The following is a 27,446-nucleotide window of genomic DNA, read 5'->3' as shown; positions in this document are numbered from 1 at the left end:
CACATTTTCATCAAAGTTTCTCTGCTTACCCTTAAGAATATTTGATGAAGCGACACTATACACGAGACTTCACGCCATGTCGACTCCAACGTCTGTATATTTCTTATTATTCCTGTGTGGGGGAAAAAATCCTAATTCATGAGTAAAAATGATGAATTTCTCTTTTTCCCAGAGGTTTTCATTTCAGCTCTCAGGCAGAAGTTGGGAGCGGGTTGGAGAGACGGTGTGGTTTCGTGAAATGCATCCAATCACATATCAGGTAGGCGTTTCCCTGCGCTGCAGGATGACAAAGTTTGTCTTTGATTGACGGAAGCTCTCCACCAATCAGAACCCGGAGCGCTATTTTATGGAAAGACCGAGGGTGAGCTACTATTTATCGGAAGTGACGTCTCACCGAGCAGCATGTTTTATAGGTGTGTCAAGTTTACCAGAACAAAACAGGAAAGCTGTGTTAGTATGGATTCAAACTAAAAAAATATATTATACAAGATCCAAGATTCAACATGTTTATTGTCACTCTGGTTAAACGAGTACCACCGTATCAAATACTCTGGCTGAGAGGCTCCATTACAGAAAAAAGTAAATAATAATTCTGTATATAAAAAAGATATATGAAATATAATAACAAAAAATAAAAGCAATACAAAATATACATAGGTATTTTTTTGAAAATATATACATTTTGAAAATATATATATATAACTGATGCAAGAGATTTCCACACATTTAGATCTATGCACTTTACTTTTTAGCTTTCGGTCTATCAGACCCTCATCAGAATATACATTATAGAGATGTATGCTGTGATGAAAGTCTGATAGCAGTTTGTACTAACTGATAATTCCAGCACCTTAACAAAGATAAGCCGGTCAGAGTGATAGTCATCCTGCATTAAAAATATATAAAGTACATAAAAAGACAGAATCAAGACACAAAAAGGTTGCATATGGTATTCAATCACTGGTCTGACAAATATTGCACAGAGGTGTGTGTGTGTGTGTGTGTGTGTGTGTGTGTGTGTGTGTGTGTGTGTGTGTGTGTTATTTATTTAGTAGTCTTATGGCCTGAGGGGAAAAAGCTGTTCCTCAGTGTGCTGGTGTGTGTTTTGAAACTCCTGTACCTCCTACCTGAGGGCAGCAGGGAGAACAGGCTGCTGCTGTGTGGATGGTACAAGTGTACAAGTGTGTACAAATATGTCTTCAAGGTTCGTTCAACCACAAAAATGTATCAAACTATTGGTTTTAATCTCAGAAGCAGATATGGAATAATATACTACCAAAAAGTACAAATACAAATACATATTTCATTGTACTTTTTGCCTAATGTATAAACCTAATTTTAGTCTGAGGAAAAAAACATAAATTACAGGACGTGGAAGCTCTATTATTATCTAGCTTGACATTAGAAGTTGCAGCTACAGTTTTTTTTCGTTTGTTTATTTGTTTTGTTAGTTTTTGTTGTTTAAAGTCATGATGTTACACACTCCGGTACAGCAGGTGGCGCCATGCACCCTTAACGTCGGTAAAACCAAAGAAGAAGAAGAAGGCTACCACCAGAAGCAGAAAGCTCAGAGTAAACCACATGCTGGATTGAGGTGAACGTTGTTGATGTATAACTTTACACTTTGGTTACTCCTCGACTCTTTTTAAGCATATAATGGTTTTACTGTTACGTTATTTGTTGTGTCTGTCTCGCCTTTACATTTTCTTACGCAGAGTCAATGCCAGAGAGCTAGCAATAGTTAGGAGATGCTAGTAACAGGACTTATGAGAAAGCCAAGTAAAAGCGAATACTGCAGTAACAACAGAAAGAAAATAGTTTAAGCATGTGTGTATTTATGTATAAAATGTGTATGTGTGTGTGTCAAAGGGAGAGAGAGAGATGGTGAAGGTGAAGGGTTGAATTTGTACTGGTATCTGGTATCTGTAACTGGTATCCCTTCTCACTCAACCTCTCAGATGATTTGAATTTGGAAATATTGCTCTCACATAAACACTCTTGCAGTCATGGAAGTGACTTAACTGTTGGTGCTTTTACAGGGCAGAGTCATGGTGGTGAAGAAGAAGACAGCCAAAGTAGAGGCTGTTGTTTTGGACGAGGAGAATCTGCACAAGCTGATAGGTAAGCTGTGCTCACTGATGCTGTGGTTACTGAAAACACATTCAAATCCTATAGGTGCTGCCCAAAACTATAAGTGCACAGAGCTCTTTCAGACTAGATGTGTGGACCTTCCACTGCATGATGTGTGTCAGTTTTAATGTTTAACAATGTGTGTATCTTGGTCTTTCTTAGCGTCTCTCTCTTTGGATGGAGGAGAAGATGGAGTCAGGCAGGTTGCCCAGACCTTACAATCCTGTTTGAAGCTGACAGAGCCAGTGCAGCAGATCCAGCTGGTTAAAAAGGTTGGTTTGGAGAGCAGTTGAAGGCATAATGATAATAGTAGTGATCAAAATAGCACTGTATAACAACAAGATTAATGTGTGTCTGGGATGATATGCATTATCTTGTCAAGTATTCTCTCTAAAGCATTACTGACAGTATATAACTAGTGTGTGTGTGTGTGTGTGTTCATGCTGCATCAGGCAGGGTCCCAGCTGGAGGCACTGAGTGAAGAGCAGCCTGATGGAGCTCTCTTAAAGGCCTGTCTACACACCCTGGCTCTGGTCTACACCTCCCTGCAGGCCAAGAACCCTCTACGACGGGCCATTGCCAGGTACAAAACTAAGTTTAAGTATTCTTAGTTTGAAATGAGAAGGAGAAGATGTGGGAAATTCTGTGGTCACTAGCTTGGGACGTAACCAGTTGGCATCACAGATTTTATTCTGCCTTCAGAAGAGAAACAGCAAGAACTGATCCCTCTGTGTTTTAAATCCTAAGTCCTGCTGTCATATCATTTAAAATAAATATCTCTACAATCTTCTTAATGAATATCATCCTCTCATGTCGCAGCTACATTTGTGTCATGCCAGAATCACACTTTTATTTGTCAGTTTTCTTAAGTCCACAACTGTTCAGTTTGCAATTGAAAGCTGAAAGAAAATGCAATAAAGCTGTTTTTATTTGGTTGTAAGAATATAATTTTGGACCACAAAAGTTTTGGCTCTACAAGTTTGTTATGCCTTATTTCCACTTTGTTTGTGTGTACAGTACATTATTAAGCTCTCTGATAAATAACATGTCTCTGTGTTGCTCTCCTCAGTACCCTGGGTTCAGTACCAGCCTGGCTTCAGGAGCGGACTGTAGCCTGTCTGTCTGCCTGCCTGTCTGACTGTCTGTCCAACCCAGCTTCAGACCAATATCCTCACATAGTAGACACCATCGCTGCCTGCGCAGACGGCTTCCCTCTCGGTGAGTGGGTGATCGATTGCCTTTGTTCTCACTGCTGATATATACTTCTTTTGATCACCTCCTCTTGTTCAGTTCGCTAAACAACTGTCTTTGCCGTATCCTCTATGTCCAGGTGAGAGATGCATCAACAAACTGCTGCCAGAAGGTCAGTGCCCAGCTTTCTTGTTAAAAAGTGTTACATTAGGGCTGCAACTAACAATTACTTTAATATTTGATTAATCTGCTGATTATGTTCTCAGTTAAATGATTATCCACTTAATGTACAAAATGTCACAAATTGCGGAAAAATTGCCCACCAGTCTCTCAGAGCCCAAGATAACATCTTCAAATTGCTTGTTTAGTCTGACCAATAGTCCAAAACCCAAAGATATTCCATTTACAATGATGTAAAACTGCGAAAACAAGCAAATTATCTCAATGGAAGAGCGGGAACTGGTGAGTGTTTGGCATTTATGCTTGAAAAATGACTGAGATGATTATTTGATTATCAGCTCTACTTTAAATGAGGACTGTAATTTTGAGAAAATCCTCTTGTTGACTCTCTTCTTATCTTCGTAGTGCTGCAGTTCCTTCACAAAGGACTTAGTGAATACCTTCACCAGAACAGGTATGGAGGCATATCCTGTATTCTTTACATCTCCCCTTTCATATCTGTTTTGTACTTATTTATATTTGGCATTTAATTTAGTCTCATATTGAAAGTTAACAAGTTAGTGCATACATTACTTGCATTACAATATACTTTATTAAACCCCAAATGCTTTATTTCGTCGTTACCAAAAAGTGCAAAGTGCAAAAACTCATGCTGATACATAAGATACATGCTGATACATGAGAACCTGGTCACTGCTGATATTCACAATATGTGATCTGTCTCTCTGTGTGTCTCTGTCGCCCCCTGCTGTTGTTTTAGTGGTCTGGTAGGCCGTCACATAGCTCAGGCCCAGCTGATGCATCACTGTCTGACGGCGGTGAAGACGTCCATGCTGGTGATTCAGAGATCTCAGGAGACCATCAGTGCTGCCCTGCAGGCTGCTCAGGATCACTGTAAGCTGGAGGACACACTAAGCAGCCTGCTGAGCTGCTACATACACATCCTCACTGACGGTAAGACATGGAACTCACTGACATGTGCAGAGATTCAGCTTAAAGGGAAAATTTGGTAGTTTTCAACCAATCATTTTGTGTCTAAGTGACTAATGGGGACAATGATTTTTGAGATTGGTCCAGCATTGAGTGAGAGTGCTTCAGCCACCAGATGCGAAATGGGCTGCAATGTAATCCAATGGGGCAATAGTGCACCGTCAATATGTCCAAGTGCTTGTTTTTGCCACTAACAGGCTCAGATTGTTATTATAAGTGTCTGACAACATTATCGAATGTTGAGTCTCGTCCTGAAATTTTGCAAGAGTTGTTTTCGAAATCAGCTAAATATTTAGCCATGACTGAGTTGGAGAGAGGAGTGCTGGGAGGAGTTTGTTGTGTTGGAGTACAGAAAGCTTAGCTTAGTGTTATCTAAAAGATTTTCAAAGTCACGGCTGATTATTTAGCTGATTTCGACAACAACTCAACTCTCGTGAGATTTCAGAACAAGACTTCTCCTTGAGCGACCTTTAAAGAGGTTTACGCCTAGACCTGCTTTCATCTAATTGCCAATATATCAGTCATTATTTGCATAGAAAACGAATGTTGCAAATATTAACTGTTACCTGTAGATCTTGTGCACAGCAGCTTTTGAGGAGCAGTTATATTGCAGTGCCTTGTCATTAGCACACAAGTGTTTCTCCACACTCAGACCTTCATGACCGCTCAAAGATTTTAAATACGAGACATTTAAACTGGCAAATCAGAAACAATAAATCACAAATGTAATGCACACAGCACACACTCTCCCTTCTTTCCCTCCTCTGTTCCTCTCCCTGCCTATAGAGGAGTTCATCCAGGCAGTCCAGAGCACCGCTGGCATGGCTGTAGTCTTGTTAATCAGGTCTGTCATGGGTTCTGGAGATGAAGTTGCTTCTGTGGTGAGTTGAGGATTAAAAGTGTACATTTTAAAAAGATTTATTTGTATGTTCTGAATCTTGTAAAGTAATTATCTTACATGATTATACAAATGTAAACTAACAAAGCAGCATCTTGAAATGAGTGTACGGTAAAATCAATATTTAGCTGCAGTCTTATCTGAATCAGTAAATCACAATGTAATGTGAAACAGTGATGTCATATTAAGCTGTATTTCTGTATCTTGGTCCTTCTTGTTTTTGTTTTTGTGTATCAGGTGTGCAGTTTGCTGTGCGGCTCAGCGCAGGGTTTGGGGTCGGCCCCTCAGTGGCTCAAGCAGAGGTGTGAGGGTCTGTGTACCAGTAGTCGCCCACCAGGTGTCTCTCTGTATCTGTGTCATGGGGCTCTGGCCATGTTGAGCTGGAAGGGGGCCCTACCAGGGCCACAGTGGGAAAAACTGCTGCTGTTGGTCCCAAACACACTGCTGGATTTAGATGTCAGGTACTTCTAAAAAACTAATTCCCATCCAGTACTGACTACTGTAAATGTCGATCCTTTCTTCATTGGAGAATCATCACAATTGAAACGTGTCTCAGAAGTTCTTCTGAATGAAATATCCTGGTGTTGTCTAGAGCTAGGAAGAAATTGTGATTGCAGGTTTATTTAAGAAGTTTCTGTTTATCCTCCCTGCTGTAGTATAAAGGAGTCCAGTACAGCTATGGTGGTGGCTCGGGTGTTGACCCTGTGGAGTGGAGCTGCCTTGGACTGCCTGCAGGGGGAGACGCAGCCCTGCCCTCCCAGCCTCCAGCAGTCACTTAGTGGAGGTTCTGATCTCCAGCGACACCTCCTGGAGCATATCTACTCCCACTGGGAACACCCACTAGATGGAGTACGCCACCAAACCCGCTCCCTGTTCCGCAACCTCCTCCTCCTCCATCAGCACACCAACCTGTCGACCTCTGACCCAACCAAGGACCCTTACATCACAGAGCTCACCCAAAGCTTGCTGCGACTGGAGTGGCACATGAGGGGAAAGTACGGCTCATTAGGCTGCCTTGTGGAGCTGTATGGGGCGGGGTACCTGCTTGAGATCCAACCACAGCTGCCTTCATGTCTCCTGGGATTGATGGGTGACCAGACCCTGGCTCCGTATGCCAGCGACCTGCTGGAGAGGCTGTTTGTTAGCCACAAGGCGCAGCTAGCTGCTGAAGCCAGCGCAGCAGGCAAGACAGCCACAGAGGACTGGATGGAGCGTTGGCACCAAACATGGGTCACCCCCTTGCTACAGGTGCTGTGCCGTGCTAGACTGGACCAGACCACTTACATCCTGGACTATTTCCTGCCCAAGCTGCTTCGCTGCAGCCCCTCCAGTCTGGCACACATGGTGCAGGCCTTGCAAGACACACCGCCGTGCAGCTCAGGTAAAGGTCGTCTGCACAAACAAACACACTTACATCCTTTACATCTGTATCTACTTTCTTTTTTCCCTTCTGGTTGCTCTACTGGTGTCTCTTCACTTAAAGTGTTTTTTCTCGTTAGGTCCTTCAGGCAGCAGGGGTGCGCTGGGGGCTCTGATGACGTGCCTGCGGGCAGCCAGGGCTCAGGGCGTTGTATTGTCTTCAGAGGAAGGTCTGTGGGGAGGACTGGTGCCCCTCTCCCTGCTCCAACAAGCACTGGTACACAAACATGATCAAGTGAGTGCATCTGTGTCCTGAAGTGTGTATACTTGTGAATCTTGTGTACGTTTTTATAAATTTTGTGTATGTTTATTTCCCATTTAATGTTTTTGTGCATCTCTTACTGGCCAGGTAAGGATGGATGCTTTGGGCTTGGTGTGTGAGAGCCATCGCAGCACTGAGGTTCTGACCTCACAGGAAATGGACCTTATCCGCCACTTCCTGCTACCCAATCTCAACAGCCAATCACCAGGTGTCAGACAGCAGACAGTCAGCCTGATGAAGAAGGTCAGTCATTGACCTCACATCATCTTTGGTGTTTGAAAACGGTTCTCGATGGATTTTATTTTCTCATTGCATTGGAAATGTTGAGCTGGTGACGTACAATCAGCACGTGTTCTGCTCTGTTCCACAGTTGCTTTGTAGAGTGAAGGACAGCACTCAGCTGCTGCAGAAGAGACGGAGCCAGGAGAGAGAGCAGGAGCAGAGAGACAGAGACCAACACACGCTACATCTGTACAAGGTATACCACACACACACACACACACATACAACACATGAATGCAAAGTTTCCGACAAGTATAATCAGCCTTAGTGTGGATTTTTTCCCCCAATGTTGTATTTTTTAGTTTTGTTTTTAGAAATGCTTTTATATAAATGTGTGTGCGATCCAGGAATTCCTGCGCTGGCTGTGTGTGAGGCTGTTGGAAGTTTTGCTTCCTGGAGCTTCCTTCTCTAAATGCCTCATGTCCCTCCACCTGCTGGGTCTACTGGGCCAGCTCTTCACCTTCAGCACCGGTATGTGAACTGCTCAGCAGCAGAATCAGTACATTTTACAGTTTCACAGCATCACATCTGTGTAAAAGACACACTGTTTCCATCATTACAGTATATTTTAATTATATGTATTGACAAGGATACAGGAATAAATATAATGCTGTGAGATAATGATAATACTGCTGTGGCAATAACCGCAATATTGCAATACTGCGCCACCACGGTGGATGGCGAGCAACCACCACAACCGCGCTATGTTCACGTTGCTAGGCCCTTCCTGTTGTACACTTCAATGCGTGTGTATTGAATGTTTGGTAGCTCCCCTGGTCCGGTGGCTCTGGAGGATCCCACCCGCCATGTGCAGCGTCTCACATGCTAAGCGTCTCACCCGGTCAGCCCAGTGAGCTGACCAGGGGGTCTGTGCAGATGTTCGGTAGTTAAAAACACACCTGTATGAGTACTTTGTCTCGGTTATATGTTTAAACTCTCCACGGTCACCGTGAAAGCCGAGCTGCCATTAAACATGCGATGTAAAGTAGTTTTCCATCAATCATACAATCTAAAGGCTCGTGCAGCCAGACTCCATTCATAAATCCCAGGTTTAAGGGGACTTGGCTGTAGGCCAGTGTTTCCTGCCACAAAATGATTTAAAGTATTTTCTGTGTTTGTCAGGTACTGCTGCTCCATTCGGCCAACACATAATCAGACTAACATACCTTGATTTGCACAAAAAAAAGGTGCTATGCTGCATATCGCGCTGTTGAGCCACCCTGAGTCACTGCTGAGGAAGCTCCTTCACTGTGACAACCCAAATTGATAATACATATAATTACACCAAGTTTAACTGTAACATCCGAACCATGGGGGTACCTCATACTGCAACTTATCAGGCGGAACAGCTATTCACCATAAAGATCAGAACACAGTGTTATATGTGTCCAGCACACTCAGAGCAGTTTTTAGTTTAGTGCTTTGCTCAAGGACACCTTTAGTGATGATGCTCGGCTGCAGTGGCCAGCTAACAGCGCTGGAACACATTCTCCTGTCGTTACCCGAGCAAACACCTTTCATCACCGGCTAGCCTCGTCACATTGATGCTAACCTGATACTCTAGCTGTCTGAGCATATGCCCTGCCTCTTCTCACTCTCTGTCTCCTCTCATCCTTCTTTATTTCTACCTCTGTCTTTACCTCAGGGTCTGATGGGTTTGCCCTGGGTGAAGTTGTGACCTCCACCCACGCTCAGAATGTCCTCTACTGTGTAGCCAGCAACTTCCTGGAAGTCAAACAACTGGCCTCCACGCTGCTACGGCAGCTCCCTCCATCAGCTGTGGGACTACAGGTTAATATGAGGGTCAAGCTCAGCCACTCAACTGAAAAAAAAACTATAACAGCCCATTATTCCAAACACTAGCTTTATGCATAGTAGCTGGATTCCACAATCATCAACTTCTGTCGTGGTATTCAGTTGATCTCACCGTGCTCTTTGTGATGTTAGGTGCCGGAGAGGATGCGTCGTGTTCTTCAGGCTGCTCTGGACCTCAGCACCAGCACCAAACCCTTTGACAGCGTCACAGCAGCCCACCTGCTCCACCTGCTGCTCCACCAGCCGGACCTGATCCAGGCACTGCTACACTGTGCCCAGGAGCAGGGCGTCGATTTCCAGCCTACGTCCTTACCCCCTCAGGCCTCTGAGGCCGTCACCTTGGAGCTCAACACTCTGGCTGGTAAGATCCAGGAGTCTCATTAACAACCGTTGTGTACGCACAAAACGGGGCCTGGAAGAGGCGTGCGTCACTCCTCATGCAATCTATAAAATGTGATCTACAAAAACAAACTTGACAGCAGCATGTGTGCACCTGTATGTAAACTCTGACCCTTGCGTATGGACACTTTGGAGATGGGAAAATTGCGATGCAGATGGTGAATTGAATTGAACTCAGAGCACACTGGAGACACCGTGATGGCTGCCACACACACACACTGTGCCTTCTCCAATCTCCTCACCGCCACATCTTCACCATCTGCACTCATATATGGACTGTGTAAATTAGAAACACCTGTATGCTGGATTTTGGAGTAAATATAAATGAATACAGTGTTTATTTTATTGTAACTATCGAGTGTGTGTGGTGTATAAACTACTTAAAAGTGGTTAACTAGGAACTGGCCGGCTGCAGGGTGTCCAGTAAGAGCTCAACCAGAGATGTCTGACTTTACGATCCACAGGAATGTTTATTGACGTTGTATATGGTTGTTTTGGGTTACACACATAACACATAAGAAGTCCAAAAACAGGGAAATAAAACAGTAAAAGTCCGTTCGAGTCTGTTGCGGTCTACCCTCTTCAGCTGCCCGAGCGCAAGTGAAGAGCGAGAGGATACGCTGACTCTCTACACTGATTGGTCAGGCGTCTCGAGACAGAGAGACTGATTGGTCCAGCCAAAAGAAACACATGTACATCAATATTCATGAATATTTTTGCATTGACCATTTGTGGTTGAATGTGGGCGTGTAGAGAGCAGGATACAAGGATGATCCACGTGCACACACTTCCAGGTGGATTGTGATTTATAAAGGGAAATACACGTGCATTCATGCGTACACACGATTTTATAAATCTGATTATTTTTTTGGCGTGCACCATTCTCAGCTTTTGTGCTCACGTACATTTTTAGTATGGATCCTACACACTGTTTTATAAATGAGACCCCAGATGTGTAGCCCTTGTAGATGTATGCATTAGACTGATATAAGTAGTATGCTATGATATGCTATTGATATGTATTGTATTGTTTTCCTGTGCTCAGTGATTCAGTTCTTGCTGCGCTGTCTGCAGTCGGAGGTGTCGAGGGCTGAGTCGTCTCTCTTGCAGGCAGCTGCTTCCTATCCTCTCTACGGCAGAGCTCACTGCATCACTGCTGTCCTGCAGCATCTAGACACAGAGTGAGAACAATCACCACAACTACACATTCACATCCCAAACACTCTACTTCCATTTACATTTATTTGCTGTCGGCACCAAGATTCTGGTGCAACAGCACACTGTATTTGAAGATCAAATTCAGTCTTGACCATAATCACATGCTCTGTGTTTTGATTTATGTTTGTGTTTAGGAGTTTGAGCCACACTGAGCAGTGGAGGTGTCTGGTGTCGGAGCTGATTGCGATGTGCTACAGGATGTCTGATGTGGTCTCCCCTGTAGTTCAGAGCTCCTCTCCAGAAGGACTAATCCCCATGGATACTGACTCAGGTGATCTGGGTTTAGACTGTGCTGCATACACTCAATAGGCATCATACAAGGACATTTTCATAATCTTGTCTTAAACCTTTTACTTTTATGTACCGAGTCTGAGCCAGAAAACTCTCCTAACTGCACCAACTTTTCCTGAATTGCTAATGTGAGTTTGAGGAGTAGGTGAGATTTGATCATTAGCATATATACGGCTCACCCAAGAGAAAAAATAAAAAATTCACACCGCGTTGCTGTTGGAAATCAGCAGATGAAAACATAACAAATTTAGCATTGTCAGTAGCTCTATTGAGGGACCACAAATATTACTATGACTGTCACCGAGCCGTACTGCAACATAATTCAAGAAGGAATGGTTTGATATGAAGTTAGACGCCAAAAAATGTCTTTTTAAAGCAAGGCGTGACTAAAACAGGAGGCATTTAAGGGAACGTGACAGTCATAGGGATGAACAACAGAATATATCCTATTAGGTGATATTGGTAATGCCCAGAAGAAGTCGCCCTGGACGACTTGCTTAAAAAAATATGGCAATGAAGTAAAAAAGAAAAAAAAAAGGCAAAAGAACTTCTCAGTAAATTAGCATGCCAAGAGAAAATTTTAGGTTTGAGAAAAGTGGTGAATACCACAAGTTGTCTTAAATCACTTGTATGTGCCACTTAACGAATCTGTTTGTAGAAGTGCTTCTTACAGGAGGCCCATCCTGCATGTCTCTGAAGGTCTTACTGATCATCAAAATCAATTCCCCATGAAATTTGGGGGAATATTTTAATCACTTTGCCAAAAAATACTAGATTTTCCAAAGTATTATTCACTCCTGGTGTCAAGTTTTGCAGCAGCATGTAATATCCCAATAGTAGCAAAAAGAGAATATTTTGGAGTTATATTTGAATTTGATGGAAGCATCCAAACATAGATATAGAAATGTACACAGGGGACAGGACAAAGTCTGACAATATGATTATATATTGTGTGTTTGAACAGATACGTCAACAGGACTGCAGAAGATCTTGCAGGAGATTCAGCCCAGAGACACCAATGATTTCTTCAACAATGCCAGAGAGCTGGACACACATGACGGAGATGATGACGCACAAACCCAGACCACACACACACCGTCACTAGATACAGGTGGGTTACGGATCATTATATCACACTCAGTCTGTTCAACATGCAGAAAAATACTCAAGGTTTTTTACTCTTTCTTGTGTTTACTTGTGAACTGAGGGTAACAAATATGAAATATGAAGCTTGGTTCTCAAATTGTGCACAAGCCATGCCTCATTAGGCTAAAGAGTCTATATTTCACTAGTATAATTTTCATTGTTTACTAGACTGTGGAAAACCACTCAAGTCGTCACTGATTGTGGGTGCTATATCAGTGATGTCCTGACGGGGGCAGTGTTTGTCATTTTTTTTTTGTGAGCTATATTTACACAATACACAGTCTGTCACTTATTTAATAATAATCTAAACTACTGTAACTTCACAGTCATAAAGAAAATTAATCGGCTCTGTAGTGTGTGTGTGTTTTCGCTGTGTGTAGTGTTTGTGACCCAAAATAAACAACCCACATTAATGAGTAGACACATTATGAGACTGTTTTTAGTTTCCATTCAATAGACAGCTTTAATGTGGTACATTACATAACAAAACAAACACATATTTCAGTGTAAATTATTAAGAGTTTCAAGAAGTGATCAAACTTTTCCCTTGTTTTTTTTTTTTTTCATGTGTGTGTGTCTGACTGTGTGTGTGTTGCTTCCAGGAGGTGAAGGCTACAGGGTGACAGCCCAGATGGTGCTGGTATGTTGCTGGCGGAGCATGAAGGAAGTAGCCATGCTGCTCGGACAGCTGTGTCAGAGCCTGCCTCTGCACTACACCAACGACAACGCACGCACACACCCCGGGCTCATCAGAGAGGAACAGGTGAAACCCTGACGTGACGTACACAACACACTCGCACACATGCCTCGCTCACGTTTTCTTACCGCCGTTACCTCATATCGCGTTTGAAGCAGTCGTTAGCGTCATTATGAGAGTCAGAGAGCAACTGTCACTTTCATTGTTCTTGTCCCGACCACAGACTGTGTGACGCTAAACCGGTTTAATTAATAAGTGTTGTTAGCCTTTTGACTTTACTATTCAAAGCCTGATACACTGACGAGTGAGAAATTAAAGGAAAAACCAACATAAAGTGTCTTAGTAAGGTGTTGGACCACCATGTGCTGCCAGAACAGCTTCAATGTGACTTGGCATTGATCCTACAAGTCTCTGAACTCTACTGGAGGGATGAGCACCATTCTTCCAAAAGATATTCCCTCATTGGGTGTTTTGATGATGGTGGTGGTCGTCTAACATGTCGGTCCAAAATCCCCCATTGTTGTGGGTTGAGATCTGGTGACTGTGAAGGTCATAGCATATGATTCACATCATCTTCATTCTCATCAAACCATTCAGTGACCCCTCCTGCCCTGTGAAATGGGGCATCATCATCCTGGAAGAGACCACTCCCATCAGGATAGAAATGGTTTATCATATGATAAAGGTGATCACTCAGAACAACTTTGTATTGATTAGCAGTGACCCTTCCCTCTAAGGGGACAAGTGGAGCCAAACCATGCCAGCAAAATGCCTCCCAAAGCTAAACAGAGCCACCAGATCCCCTCACTGTAGCCATCTGTAGCTTAATTCCTCTGTGCCATAACACTCCATTCTTGGCCATTATAAACATACTGTTGAAATGGGCGACATGTTCCTTCATTACCATGATCAAGGGCACTTAATGTTATTTTTGAGTCAGTTCCACATACACGTCTTGCTGCTGTAAATACCTGCCAGTCCACCAAACCTGTAGTTGAACTTAGTCCTGACGAAAACAGTTTTTCCTCCTGTTTGAGTAACATTTACTCAAAACAACAGTGCCTAGATGTTTCTAAGGATATTATTTAGCCTTTTTACAAAATGAAAACATATATTCGTCTTCATTAGCAACCAACGGCTTGGTTGAGTGCTACAAACAGGGTAGGGAAGTCGGAAAATGCCTTTGTTTTGGTCTTTTCCTGGAATTTCTTGTAAGTAGGGTGTTTTGTGGTTTGAAACATGGACAAATATTTAATGGCAGTAATTACTCTAGATTAGCAACTTCAGTCCAAAAATATCACTTATCCATGTCAATAGGTATGCTTCGCTCCACGGGATTGTTATCAGGGTTGATACTAACCTCATTAAGTGAATCAGCTATTGGCCAGAGTTGATTGATCCACATTAGATATAGTTTCTTTGTCAATTTCAGTGTAAAATTTGTTTTTGCTATCATTTACATTCATTCAGTCCAGGTAAGCCACAGACTCAGTATTTTTGGTACCTTGATTTTAAATGTAGTGGAAAGTTACCACCGTTATTGAATTGATAATCAGAATATTGGGAGCAAGAAAGTCAGATGAATTGTATAAAAATCCTAATCTGCCTGTTGTGGTATTCCACTAGTTATGTTCCATTTAGAACCAAAATATACCAAAATAGTCCAAGCTCTGCTCCCTCCAATGAGTTTTTTTGTGTGTCAGTACCTTTCCACATCTGACAGAGGGCTCCCCAACATATCCTGCTACCGCTCATCAGCTCTGTCTTCTCGCCAGTCTTCCTGCTTCATTGTCACATGGGAATTGGATGATTAACAAGGTTAACCAGGCAACAACAGCTGAGCTGTGGTAGCGTGTTCCTGAGAACGCAGACGAACATTCGGGAATTTGTGATCTCATGCAATGACGGTGGGACAATCTAAAAATACGGATGACTGCCCAGCCTAATGTGTACACTCAGTCGTAGAAGATGTTTACATCCACACCCTCCGTATTCCATAGAAATAGGTGTCATTTTTTCACTGTATGTGTGTAGAAGTACTGTAGCGGGGGAATTATGTGAACGTGTGTGTTTGTGTGTCTGTGTGTGTTTGTGACACCATGCTGGGAGGCTCTTCAATTAGCATCCGCCCTCGTTAGCGCCGCGCTTTCATTTGAGGCCCGACCCTGCTGGTTTAACGGCCGCGACGCCCCTCCCTTTCCACTGCATTCTTTCCAAATCACTTCCACCACCAGCAGGAAAACACTGAGCACTGCGAACAACACACACACACACACACACACACACACACACACACACACACACACACACACACATCGACACACACACACACACACAGACTGACACACAGACAAACTCACACAGGAATAGTTGTCTGAGTGGTTCAGCATGTTAACGTCCATAATAACATGGGTACCAGACATAGTCTGTGTTTGTCAGTGTAGGGGGTAAAGTGTGTGTTTGTGTATGTGTGTGTGTTTGCTTGTTGACTATGTATTTACACTCCTGAGAGAGAGAAAGTAGGTAGTAAGTATGTGCTGAATGTGTGTTTTAGTGTGTGATCGAGGGCCATAGTTTTTACCATTCGGGCTTTTTATAGTTGCTGTTTTTCTCTTTATATCGTTGTAAATTTAATAAATGTGAGTTTTGGACTGTTGGCCAAACAAAACAAGACATTTAAAGACGTTAGCCCAGGGCCTTTAGAACCATTAATCCTACAATGGAAAAAATTAGAAAATCAATAATGAAAGTGATCAGTTGCCTGATCAGAATCCGTCCTTTACTGTCCCATACTATTGCCTAAAAAGTGCACATTATTTTTCTCATCAAATCACAGATAAAGATCGAAAAGGCCTGAAAAAGTTTGAGATTTGGCTCATGACACCTGCAGATTCTATGTGACGGAGCAGAATAACCAAATCATAGCAACTAAATAACACTGACTAAATAATCCTCAGCATTTGTTTTCATTTCTTTTGACCACCAGATGCTTGCATAACCGATATATTTGAGATTACAGCAGTTAAGTTGTGATGAAAAGTATTTTCCAGTAACTTAACTGATGGTGGAGCAAGAAAGTATTAGAAAGTTTTTGAATTGTGAAACACACGCACAGGGCTCAGTTTGGCACATCGCAGCTTGTAAATTAGTTGTTCAGTTCCATGAAAGTTTCCAAGAGTTATTGAGTATTCCCTGTAAAACAGATGGACACAGTGAGATGTGTTTCCCACCGGTCAGAATATCAGGCGCTATGAAACAGCCAGGGTCTCATTAACTGTCGCTACTGAAATGGATTCGATAATGATGTCACCACCACAGCGTAATGAAGAGATAATTGACGGTGATATCATGGATACCATGTTGTCCTCTGTGGTAACTATGGCGGTGGGCCTCATTACATAACCGATGATTTAACAAACTCATGCTGAGGAGCACACAGACAAGAGGAAAATCTGAACTCCTGTCCTCTCTGTCCTCACCGCATCCTTTTTTCTTTTTCATTCGCTTGTCATCAGTTCCACACTTTTGCGTGTATGTGTGTGTGTGTGTATGAATAGTGTGTGTGTAGCATTAACAGTCGGTGGGGTGATTTCAATAGTGTTTGGAAAGTTGGGCCTGGCTAAGTCTGTGCGGACAAAGTCATTTTGCCCTACCGCAGCGATGACATGCATGGGCATATGTGTTTAGTGTGTGCGTGCGTGTGTGTGTGTGTGTGTGTGTGTGTGTGTGTGTGTGTGTGAGAGAGAGAAAGAGACCAAAACACATCTCGTTCCAGCCAGCATCCTGTGTTACATCCTTGTTGGCCCGGCAACACTGCAGATGTTTCTGTCACTGGGCGGCACCATGGCAACAGCAGCAGTTGTTGATGTGCAGAGATGATGATGGTTTGATTTTTTTATTTTTTATTTTATCTTTTCCTTTATTTCTGCTGATGATGAATTAAAGCAGCAGAATGTTTTCATTTGCACCATAAGAGTTTGATTTCATTCATTACTGTTGGTGAGTCAAGGAGGTGTGACTGAAGAGTCTTTAAATTGGTTTCATGGTTAAGGAGGATGGAGTAGCTAGTTTGACATCCTGACAGGGCTTTACAAAAATTGGGTGTGAGCACACTTGTACTGCACAGTACGTTTGTGACAGACCACCAAAGTCGCTGGTTAGCTGGAGTTTGACAGCTCTGGTGTTTATTTGGCATGGCTCGGCCTGGATTGGTTGGAGCCCTTCGGGAACACAGAGGAGACAGACCATTTGTTTGGCCGCTCTGTAGCTAAGAGAAAAACACACCCACATACACACACGCACACTGCTATTAACACAATAGGAACCCTTTGTCTGTCATTACTATATACTTCCTACCTAGCACACTATACAATTTACTTTATGCAATGTATACCAGTGTACACATGCTGTTGTTTTTTAATTTTGCTCTTCGACATTCCCACAATCGAATAAAAAATGTACTGTTCATACGGATCTCCTTTGCCAGGTGTGCAAATCGCCTGCCCACAATATAATAAACTGGAGTGTTTATAGGGAATAGTGAATAAGGAAGTAATTTTGGACACAGCATAAGACTTCTTAGGCTGTATAGAACTAAAAAGACTGTGCACAGGTAGCAAATAGGAGTTTAGGCACAGCTGTAGAGAGTAAAAAGCTACTTATCCAGTTCCTGTCACTACCATGACATTCCTACCCATAATCATTCAGGAAATAGAGACTCTCTTTTGGACATAATTATCATTTTGATACTCCTTTAATTGATTCCTGTTGGGGAAAACAGGACAATGACAGCAGTACATATCAAGATTTACAGAGTCTATGAAAATACATGGATGGAATGGTTTTGTCCTTTACATTTCTCTCCAGGGATAAAACTGCTGATCACGTAATGCTTATTCTTCATCTGTAAGCAGTTTATCAGCCGTTCCTCCTGTAACTGTCAGTCACCACCACTATCAGGGGTTGAGATGGATATTAGGTAAGTCTCATACTTTCAAACTTGAGAACTTCAGGCACTTAGGTGGAAGCTGAGCTCTAGGGATAGATGGTTTATTTTGTTTTGGTGATTGCATTTTTCATGCTTCCAGAAAAAAATCATATTACTAGATAAAAATGTTAAAATAGAATTTATAAATACACAAGATGTACTGATATAGATCCTAGATTTCTAGAAGTTTCCTGGCTTGATTTCCTCTGTTGTTCTGAAGGTTCCAGACATGGATTCTTACATTTTAAAAAAAAAAAAAGGTCATAATCTGCTGTTTCAGTTGTTAATGCAGGGACACATGTGAGAAACAAGCTTTTAAAAGGCACTGGTGCTCTGATGGTTGCACTGGATTTAATCAAGTCTTAATTTATTGACTTGACTTGACAATTACAAACAGTACAGCTAATATTACACATGTTAAAGTCTTTGCCTGATGCCAAACTGTTTTCAGTAGACTTGTAGAAGAGAAGAAGAATGAAATGTGCTAATTATATGTAGTAATAGAAGAATCTGAAATATAACTTTGTGGCTTTCTAATCTCCGTACTATCTCTAAACCACAACCTCATAATTCCTCCTGTAGATTGCAGCATTTGGCTTGAGCAGCAACAACAACAAACATTATCAGAGTGCTGTCTAACCCTCGGCTGTCAAGGGAGAAGTTGGCTATTTGGGTCACTGTCACGGCCCTGAGCCATACATGTAATTAGACTTGGGAAACTTCGTTCTCCGCACATGGAAGTTTTTCTGGGAAACGGGCACGTTTGCAAACAGGAAGTTGACGTCTAAATAAAGCCCTCCCCTACCCCCTGCCCTCCCCCCACCCCGCGCAGGAAGCTTGCTCGGCCCTTTTAAACACTTACACAGACGGGAGCCTTCTGGAAGGAAGCTTTAAATAGGCGAAGCCGCGGCCCGGCTCGGCCCAGCTCAGCACCGCAGCGGTCTGGGCCCGGCAGCCACGGCCATCTAACAGTGACTGTCGCTGCCATTTTTACTCCGGTGAGGTCAGGCCTGTCCTGGGAGTCCACTCTGGCCACCAATGTGATAAGTCATTGGGCTTGGTACCGCTGTGGTTTACTCAGTCCATACTTTGGTGTTTAAGTTAGTCCACTTTAGGTCTGCAGGGTCAGTTGAGTTTATTGACCAGTCATGTGGCCAAAAACAGGCTGCCTAAGCCCTACATTTTTGTTTTATTCATTTTCATTCTTCACTTCTTTTTTAGTTTATCCATTTTAAACATTTTTCATTTATTTTTCTGTTTAAGTACATTCTGCTGCTTTTTATTCACCAGCGTTAATGCATTACATTAGGGTTCGTCAGTGAAGGTTTCAATGACTGTCGTAATCCTGGTTCATCTGTGGGTCTGCGTCTGTGTTAGTTTAGATGTTGTGTCTAACCCCACATCCCCCACGCGGCTGTCGGGATTTTTTTTTTTTTTTTCCTTTTCACACACGGCTTTTTGCACCAGGGCCTTGCCACCCCTCCCTGTGCCCTCCATGCCACCCCTGACTAAGTCGGGGCCTGGCCGCCTCAGTGGTAGCGGTGATACCACAGCCTTAATGACAGGGCAGTGGAGCTCTGCGTCCGCCTCGCCCTGCCGCCTCACCTGCAGCACACTCACCAGTTTACACACTGCCACAGAAACGGCACTCAGTTATGTGTGTGTGTGTGTGTGTGTGTGTGTGTGTGTGTGTGTATAGTTAGAATAATGTTGCTAACACTATTACTAACTGGATGGTTTTACTGACGGTGGCCATTATGTGGATGTCTCAGCGTCCTTATTTGAACACACTTGTCACGCTACTGACATGCCGCTCTCACGCTTGACATGCTCAATGCTCACTGGCTGAAAACTAAGTGGTGTCTCTAAAACAAGAGTGTAGCCAGCTTCACTTTGCTTGCCAAACAGAGAAAAGGCTAAAGAGGGATTAGGTAATACAGTTCATCAGTGAATAATCATCTTCGCTATACCCTGCTGTTATGTTTTTAGTCATTCTTGGAAGAAAATGAAGCATTTTCTATCTAAAGGACACAGCTGGTTGGGGAAAATGTGCATTTTACCACTGTGTTCCAGCATTAGATTCGCCATGAGCGGGATTACATCATTTACAGGGGTGAGGTTGGGTGGAGGGGTAATTGTTTTTGTATTATATTGAGTTTATTGCATGCATTTAGATGTAATTACTTGACCTTACAAAAGAATTCACACACAAACACAAAGTAGAGCGTCCAAAAGGGTGGTTACGTGTAGAATTTAATGCCTTCCTCTTTTTTTTTTTTTTTTGTCCCGCCAGAGGAATTCCCACTGAAAGCATGTATCCATGAGGAGTGTTCATTTTGCAGTGGATTGTACAAAGTTAGCCTTAGCTAGTTAAGAATCCAAAGAAGTCCTTTTACTTCGGCATGTCAGCTGACTATTTTCTGAACTTTTAACAAAAAACTCATAAATATAACCAGTGGACAGAGGATGATGCGAAATTCAACATGAGTCACTCTCCACCTTGTTTGTTTAGCTACATACAGTACATATCAAATACATATACTGGAAGTACTACAGCAAAAGAATATTTATCAAGTGCAAGTGTCTACAGCCATGCTAGCAGCTCTGTGACGCTAACATCAGCACGCTAACATGTTCACATTGACGCTGCTGATGTTTAGCAGGTGTAGTGTTCACCTTGATCACTATCTTAGTTTAGGGTGTTATTACAGTTATTACAGTTCATCCTGTGGGTCAAATGTGTAGCAAAGTTCATGTCAGTGCATCCAACAGTGGTCAAAACTGTCAACCTCATGTCGCTGATAGAGGAAAAGTTAGGGGATCACCAAATTCACTGGGGACCATGAATGTCTGCTTAAGATTTCATGGCAATCCATCCAATAATTGTTAAGCTATTTCACCCATTATAGTCTTTGTTAGATTAATACAGTAATGTAATGTAAAAGCCTGTTATTATATGTGTCAGTCTCCACATGAATGACATATATTAACCAGGTAGGTAGAAGTGCTGCCCTTTGCACATCTGCTCATGCTTCTTCTGTGGTTAAAAAAGAAACGCAGAAATGTCAAATAGCATAGCCGCCTCTGATTTTGGTTTGCAGAAAATTCATCTTCCAAGAGTGAAAGCAAGATAGTTCTGCTACCTCATATTTCACCAGTGTAGAGGGACACACTTCTCACTGCCTGCACTGTTTTAAATGTTCAGGGGGTGTTCAGCCTTGCATGTCACTAGGTGCACATAATCCTTTTGACTGCCGTTATGTCATTTTGACCCTTTGTAACGGGTCACAATCATTTCTGCTGCGGGCTAAAGTATCAGATTGAGTTTTTGAAGTCAAACAGTATACTCTCCCTGCCCAGACGCACGCACACACACACACACACATATCACACACACTCACACCTAGAAAGCACTATTGCCCTTGTTACGATTGAGTGGCTGATTCTCTCTCTGTCTCTGTGTTACAGGTGGAGGGTGTAGGCCTGTACTTCCGTCAGCAGCTCCTGCAGTCCCGTCATCGTGGCGCCTTTGAACTGGCTTATGTGGGCTTTGTACGCCTCACCGACATGCTGTGCAGGTGTGTGTTCACATTCAGGGCAAAGGCCTGAAAGGTAATACTGCTGAATGACTATGGGCATTAGCTTCCCTCATGACGCTGAGTGTTACTCTGCCTTGTCATTAGCAAGAAGACAAGTTCTCTCAGCATCACTCCTCAGATATAATATACCGTAATTACATCAAGATTTGATAATTGATATTATTCATCATCTGGAGCCCTCTGGACAACCAACAGAGACGCATGGGCATGAAAAAATGTAACCTGCTGATAGAATATGACAATGCAATACACCTCACATCAAGTCTAAAGCTGACTAATTAACAGTTAGTATCTGGTTTGTTGAATCCATACATGAACGGAAATGTAAAAACAACAATTAGAGATTTTAGGGGGAGTTACACTGGAACTATTTTTGATAAACAACAGCTTAACTATCCGCCCAGAGCTTCTGTCAAGTATCTCCTGCTATAGAGCTGCTTGCCAGACACTGAACTCAATGAACACAGGTTTTGGTTTTGGCTACTGTACAAGCATGATAGTACCAAACCTGGCAACCTCCCTGTGATGACATGACTTCAGGAAGCAAGGAAACTGTCGTTCACTAAGTAATAGTTCAACCACATAACTCCCCCTCAAGCCATAAATTGTCATTTTTACATTTTTGTTTTTCTTGATGTGTTAATCAGTCAGTTTTAGAGGGATTAGTAGGTGCTGTTTCCAGTCTTTATGCTAAGCTAGGCTAACCAGCAAAAATATTGATCTGTGCCTTTAACTGAAAGATGATATACCTCTCATTAAATAATTTGTCTCTTTTAAGACATCAGTCTAATTATGTTATTACTTAGAATTATTGCAATAACAGAATTGAATCTACAAGGTCTACTTTCAGTCAAAAGACCATTTTAGTGATGGGACACTCTGATCATATCAAGGGGAAAATCTATAAAAAAATCATTGAGGATATCACCAAATTCATATTTCAGTTTTCTGTTTCAAAGCTACTCATGCACATTGGACATTATTAGACAGATGGAGCCTCTGTGGCGACATGCTGCCAGGAGCAACATTAAACTCCACACTCCACATCACCTCCGCTATTCATGGAAATAATCCCTCCATTATTCTCCGGAGGGGAAGAGGAAAAAAGTAATAATCCTGAACAACATGAAAGAATTTCTCACTTTCTTGTTACCTCTCTGTTTTCCTCAACGGCTGGCTACGGAAGATGTCTTTAGCCTTGCGGCAGGTGACGAACCACAAAACCGTGGCAGCAGTGTTGACTTTGAACCACCCAGGACTGAGCAGTTCAAACCAAACTCACTTGTTTTGTTCTTGTACCGAAACCAGCGAAAGGCTAGTGTGTTGTGTAATGAGGGCGACATTCTAGTGGTTGTGTGGAGGAGCGCCGGGAGTATGTGTGTTATTGTGCCGTGTTTGTGTTCTGCTCCGGGCCTGTGTTGATGTGAGTGTGTGTGTGTGTGTGTGTGTGTTTGTGTGTTTTCAGGAGGGGAAGAGCAGTGTGTGGATGGTATGCAGGCTGTGTGCTGGGTTATGGGGTGTTGATTGCGGGGTGCTTAACCGCAGCCTTTTGATGCTCTGCCTTTGGGATCTGGCTCCGCTGTGTTCCACTGTGTTTCCACTCTCTCTCTCTCTCTCTCTCTCTCTCTTCCTTCCATTCTTTCTGTTTTTGTCTTTCTGACTGAGTTCCACACTTCCCCAGTTAGTCATGTGCATTTATATCTCCCAGTTGTTTACAGCATATACCTCACAGTGTGTGTTTGTCAATGAGGATGTGTGTGTGTGTGTGTGTGTGTGTGTCCCATGTGTGTTTGACAGAGTACGCTGGAGTGTGCGCCGCGCCCTCGCTCGGTCCTCCACACTGGATTGTTTTAATTCGTCCTCTTCGCTCCAGTGGCTCTTGTTAAACGGCTGCTTCTTACAGAACAGGGCAGAGCGGTTTCTTGTGGGTGTGTGTTTGCCAGACCTGCTTCTGATCATATTCTTAGCATTTGTTTTAAAGTGCTCGGAGTACCAGATGCCATAGAGAACAGTGTAAATGAATCAGAAAGGGCAGCAACGTCTTTTGTAATGTTAAAGGAACGCGCACAAGTAGGTTCACGTGAGACAACAGCTCCACATTCATTGTGACTGATGCAGGTGGAAGCCCTTAGACACTTTCTGTGGAGCCACTCGTTCAGAGTATTTGAAAGCTAATCAAGTATAATGTGTTGTTGTTCTTAAGTAATCACTCAATGGCAAACTCCATGAGAGCCATCACCACAGTTTGTCAAAGAGGTTATAAAAATAGCAAAGACCCCCAGTAGCCAAATAGTTACTGCTCATGCCACATAACTGCAACGTCCCTGCTTTGATTCCAGCCAGAGACCTTTGTTGCATGTCATACCCATCTCTCTCTCTCCCCTTGGTTCCTGTCTGCCTCTTCACTGCCCACTATCCAATAAAGGCAAAAATGATAAAAAATAATAATTAAAAAAAAAAAAAAAAAATTGCAGCTACTCTGTGACCTTGGTTAGGTTGTTGGGTATAATCCCTTTACCAGTAGTGCGCTGATGGTTCCCCCCACTGGTTCAGTGAGGCTTACAGGTGAACTGATAGGGGTATCTTGCTGTTATAATCAAATAATAATTGTAAACAATTTGCAAAGGTTAAAGACATGCAACAGTGAGCAGTGTGATTCTCCTCCTTGGTTTGAATACATGGTTATACACTTCAATGAATACAAATACTGTAATAACTGTTAAACATTTGCATTCAAAGTTGAGTTATTGTACATTATGTCTAAGGGTGCACAAAATGATAATAGTACATCATTCAAATACACAGTTTGAAGTGTACTTGTGTATGAAAATGTAAAAGCTGAAAGATTCAACATGTGTATAAGACCCCTGTAACTGTATATATGACCGTGTTTATGTTTTTCTGTGTGTGTGTGTAAGGAGTGGAAGTCAGGCCCTGCAGCAGCTTCCGGCCCACTGGCTGTCGGAGGTTCTTGAAGAGGTCAAATCCAGCGACCCGTCGTCCAAACTGTGTGCCACACGACGCAGCGCTGGAATCCCCTTTTATATTCAGGTGTGTAAGCATGATGCTAGCAAGAATTTAACAGAACAATCAGGCACAGTTTGGGATTTTTCTTTCAAGTTTCAGGTCATTGCTTCTTTTGTAGCTGGACGTTTTCCCACCAGCGATCATAACTGACACCAGACTTATGTAAAGTCTACTGCAGTCTACTGGACTGGTACAATGCGCGACTAGACTTTCCAGTATGAGTTCTGAAGAAGACAAATCAGGACATATTTGGCAAATTACAAATTCTAAACAACTCTGAACAGTAACATGAGCACATTGATTAGAATTCGGTCCAAATTAAGGGCATGATATGGAATGTGTTGGGGTGTAGGGTTGGGGAACAAATATTGGAAAAGTTGTCTGAGGTTTAGTAATAGAAACCATGTGCGTGTGTGTGTATTTGTGTTCCAGTTTATTCCTAAATGTAGTGCAATCAGCAGTTCTTGGCATGCCCCTGGAGCACTCATGCTGGAAGAACATTGGGTTTTTTAATCCATCTGTCTTTTTTTTTTTTTTTTTTACTCACTGACACACTCAGATAAACACTCATAACTCACACACACTGTACACACATACACATACATGCACACACACACACACGCTGTCCTTTGGTTGACCCCTTTTCGTAGTTACCAGTCCCACACCTCTATTATTGTGCTGTAATCTCTGACTAACCCACCTTAACACTTGACTGACTCACTCTGTTTTTCTGCCGCAACTCGCTTCTCCACTTCCTCTGATTACTGATATTAAAACTAGACGTGACAGGGTTCATGTTTTATCATAGCAGTCATTTTGGAGTGGGTTTGCGCTTTCATGTGGTTTTAGGTACGAGGCGCACGGCTGCACCGCTGACATCACCGGCTCTCCTGTTTTTTCATGCGTTTGTGTGCACAGGCATGTGGGCTGTCTAAAAAGTGGTCTTTCAAAAGATTTATTTTGTTTTTTTTTTAAAATTGGCTTTAAATATAATTCCAGGGTTCAAAACTACTAAATTTGACCTCCTGAAATAGGCAGCCACTGCAGTAGTAAAGTATGAAAAGAGGAGAATAATGAGGCAGAAGACTGAGGGTTGAAAACAAGGGTGGATGAAGGGAGATGGGGAGACAGAGAAGATAAGATAAAGGAGGAGAGCCCGACAAAGTGGAGGAAGTCTGCGGAGAGGCAGAAGTCGACACCTTGGCGGAGCTTTGCCCTGCATTCCTTCACACAGAAAGACACAGTCAGATCCGGGAAGTCTGCCTCCTGCGCTCGCCTCATGCTGGTCTGGACCGACCCGGGACAGACTTCACAGGAACCAGGCTAGCCCTCCTCTTCCTCCCACCTACCTCCACCCCCGCCCAAGAGTTCATAGAAGCCAGACTGTGCCTCCTCCTCCTCCTTCTCTTCTCCTCCCTACCTTCATCTCTCCATCTCTCCATTGCTCCCAGGCCTAACTCTTAACCATACCGTAACCCAGGCCAGACACACAGCTGGCTCCCATCAGCTCCAACAGTAAGATAACTCCTTTCTCACACAGCAGCCAATTGCTGTCACCTCCTCCCTCCAACATCCAGCACTCCCACTCCTGACGCATACACATGATGTCATTCACTAAAGCTATCAGTATAGACAGACTTATGTAAGCATATAGCTGTGGCTTTTTTGTGATATATTTATATGAAATTGTATAACATTAAGAATCAGGATCAGACATCAAGGTATTTGAGGAGTCAGCGGATATTGTTGGTGCATCTTCACTACTGTCTTTCTCTGTTAGAGGAAGCGAGGAAATGGAGTAAATGGAAAAAATATTAACAAACTCAACCCAGTGTACAGCACAATAGTATAGTCTGACATGAAAATGCATGGAAACATGTACTAGTATCCGAATTAGAGCTTTGATGAACATGCTAATTTCCTTAATTCTTTCTATTCTTCCTAATATATCTCATTTGATGTTTGGTGTTGTTGTCTGCAGGCTCTGCTCTCCTCTGAGCCCAAGTCGTCCAGTTGCAGTCTGCTGAAGATGACCATGAGAGAGCTGATCGCTCTGGCCATGCCCTCCACTGACAGGAACACCGACAGCTCCACCGTGCCTCAGGTTTGACCACCCAGAAGCTTCATGCATGAGTCATCCTTCTAAGTGTCTTTTGAAGGTCATATCATATTGTGAAAATCTTCATGGCATATCAAATAGTGATAACTCCCAGTCAGGTTGGCAGCGCATCGTCTATGGCAACTTGTGGACAGAAGTGGTGTCCTCATGACCATGTAAACTGTCTTGTGATTTTATGATCACCTCAGTGTTTCTGGCGGGGCACTGCTACTCTTGAGTCTTTATTGATTTCATTGTCTTTAATGCGATTTATCTCATCTGGATGGTTAAATGTTATCTCGTCACAGGTCCATGCTCTGAACATCCTGAGGGCTCTGTACAGGGACACTCGTCTGGGGGAAAACATCATTCCCTTCGTCTCTGATGGAATGCAGGCTGCTGTACTCGGCTTCACCTCTCCTGTCTGGGCAGTGAGTTTCAACTTCCACGTTTCCTGCCTCTTTATCTTTGTACTACTTGAACATATATCTGCTCAATTCAGTAAATTTGAACTTTTAAGTATTAAATGTCTACATCATAAAAATCTAGTTATTACAACATACACAAAAAAGGTTAGTTTTAGCCAAAAAGTAACATAGATGTTAGCTTGCTACATTATACATTTCAAGTCAAGACAGTCCCGTAAAGTGCGATATAATAGTTTGACTTTATGCACACCTGCTGCAGTTTATAGGACTGTCATAACTCCAGCTGCTCTGGTTATCTCATAGTGAATTTAAAGGTCTACTAGAGGGACAGTCTCAAAAAAAGACTCGCATGCACACTGCTCATTGATTTGTGTCCGTTGATGAAATAT

At 42.8% G+C, this 27,446-nt stretch overlaps 2 protein-coding genes across 4 annotated transcripts in view; one reads left to right on the top strand and one right to left on the bottom strand.

The window, feature by feature from the left end:
• Positions 1-232, bottom strand: part of plekhh2 (pleckstrin homology domain containing, family H (with MyTH4 domain) member 2) — a 31,965-nt gene extending 31,733 nt beyond the window's left edge. Inside the window, exon 1 of the mRNA XM_044373324.1 lies at positions 30-232. The gene's annotated coding sequence lies outside the window, so the exon portion shown is untranslated. The remainder of the gene's footprint in view (positions 1-29) is intronic.
• Positions 233-1,505: 1,273 nt separating this feature from the next.
• thada (THADA armadillo repeat containing) overlaps positions 1,506-27,446 on the top strand; it is a 98,801-nt gene continuing 72,860 nt past the window's right edge. For all 3 annotated transcript variants that reach the window (XM_044372477.1, XM_044372478.1, XM_044372479.1), the window contains exons 1-25: positions 1,506-1,594; positions 2,040-2,121; positions 2,293-2,402; positions 2,583-2,713; positions 3,200-3,348; positions 3,461-3,493; positions 3,907-3,955; positions 4,262-4,455; positions 5,278-5,372; positions 5,627-5,850; positions 6,046-6,770; positions 6,889-7,043; positions 7,158-7,313; positions 7,441-7,548; positions 7,700-7,823; positions 8,998-9,143; positions 9,300-9,528; positions 10,612-10,747; positions 10,919-11,055; positions 12,040-12,186; positions 12,824-12,984; positions 21,374-21,483; positions 24,423-24,555; positions 26,513-26,635; positions 26,938-27,060. In XM_044372477.1, the coding sequence (XP_044228412.1) occupies positions 2,049-2,121; positions 2,293-2,402; positions 2,583-2,713; positions 3,200-3,348; positions 3,461-3,493; positions 3,907-3,955; positions 4,262-4,455; positions 5,278-5,372; positions 5,627-5,850; positions 6,046-6,770; positions 6,889-7,043; positions 7,158-7,313; positions 7,441-7,548; positions 7,700-7,823; positions 8,998-9,143; positions 9,300-9,528; positions 10,612-10,747; positions 10,919-11,055; positions 12,040-12,186; positions 12,824-12,984; positions 21,374-21,483; positions 24,423-24,555; positions 26,513-26,635; positions 26,938-27,060 (3,771 nt within the window). In that variant the 5' untranslated portion in view covers positions 1,506-1,594; positions 2,040-2,048. The remainder of the gene's footprint in view (positions 1,595-2,039; positions 2,122-2,292; positions 2,403-2,582; positions 2,714-3,199; positions 3,349-3,460; positions 3,494-3,906; positions 3,956-4,261; positions 4,456-5,277; positions 5,373-5,626; positions 5,851-6,045; positions 6,771-6,888; positions 7,044-7,157; positions 7,314-7,440; positions 7,549-7,699; positions 7,824-8,997; positions 9,144-9,299; positions 9,529-10,611; positions 10,748-10,918; positions 11,056-12,039; positions 12,187-12,823; positions 12,985-21,373; positions 21,484-24,422; positions 24,556-26,512; positions 26,636-26,937; positions 27,061-27,446) is intronic.

The sequence above is a fragment of the Thunnus albacares genome, chromosome 14, assembly GCF_914725855.1.
Source record: "Thunnus albacares chromosome 14, fThuAlb1.1, whole genome shotgun sequence".
Taxonomy (NCBI): Eukaryota; Metazoa; Chordata; class Actinopteri; order Scombriformes; family Scombridae; genus Thunnus; species Thunnus albacares.
This window is presented reverse-complemented; position numbering and strand designations above follow the sequence as displayed.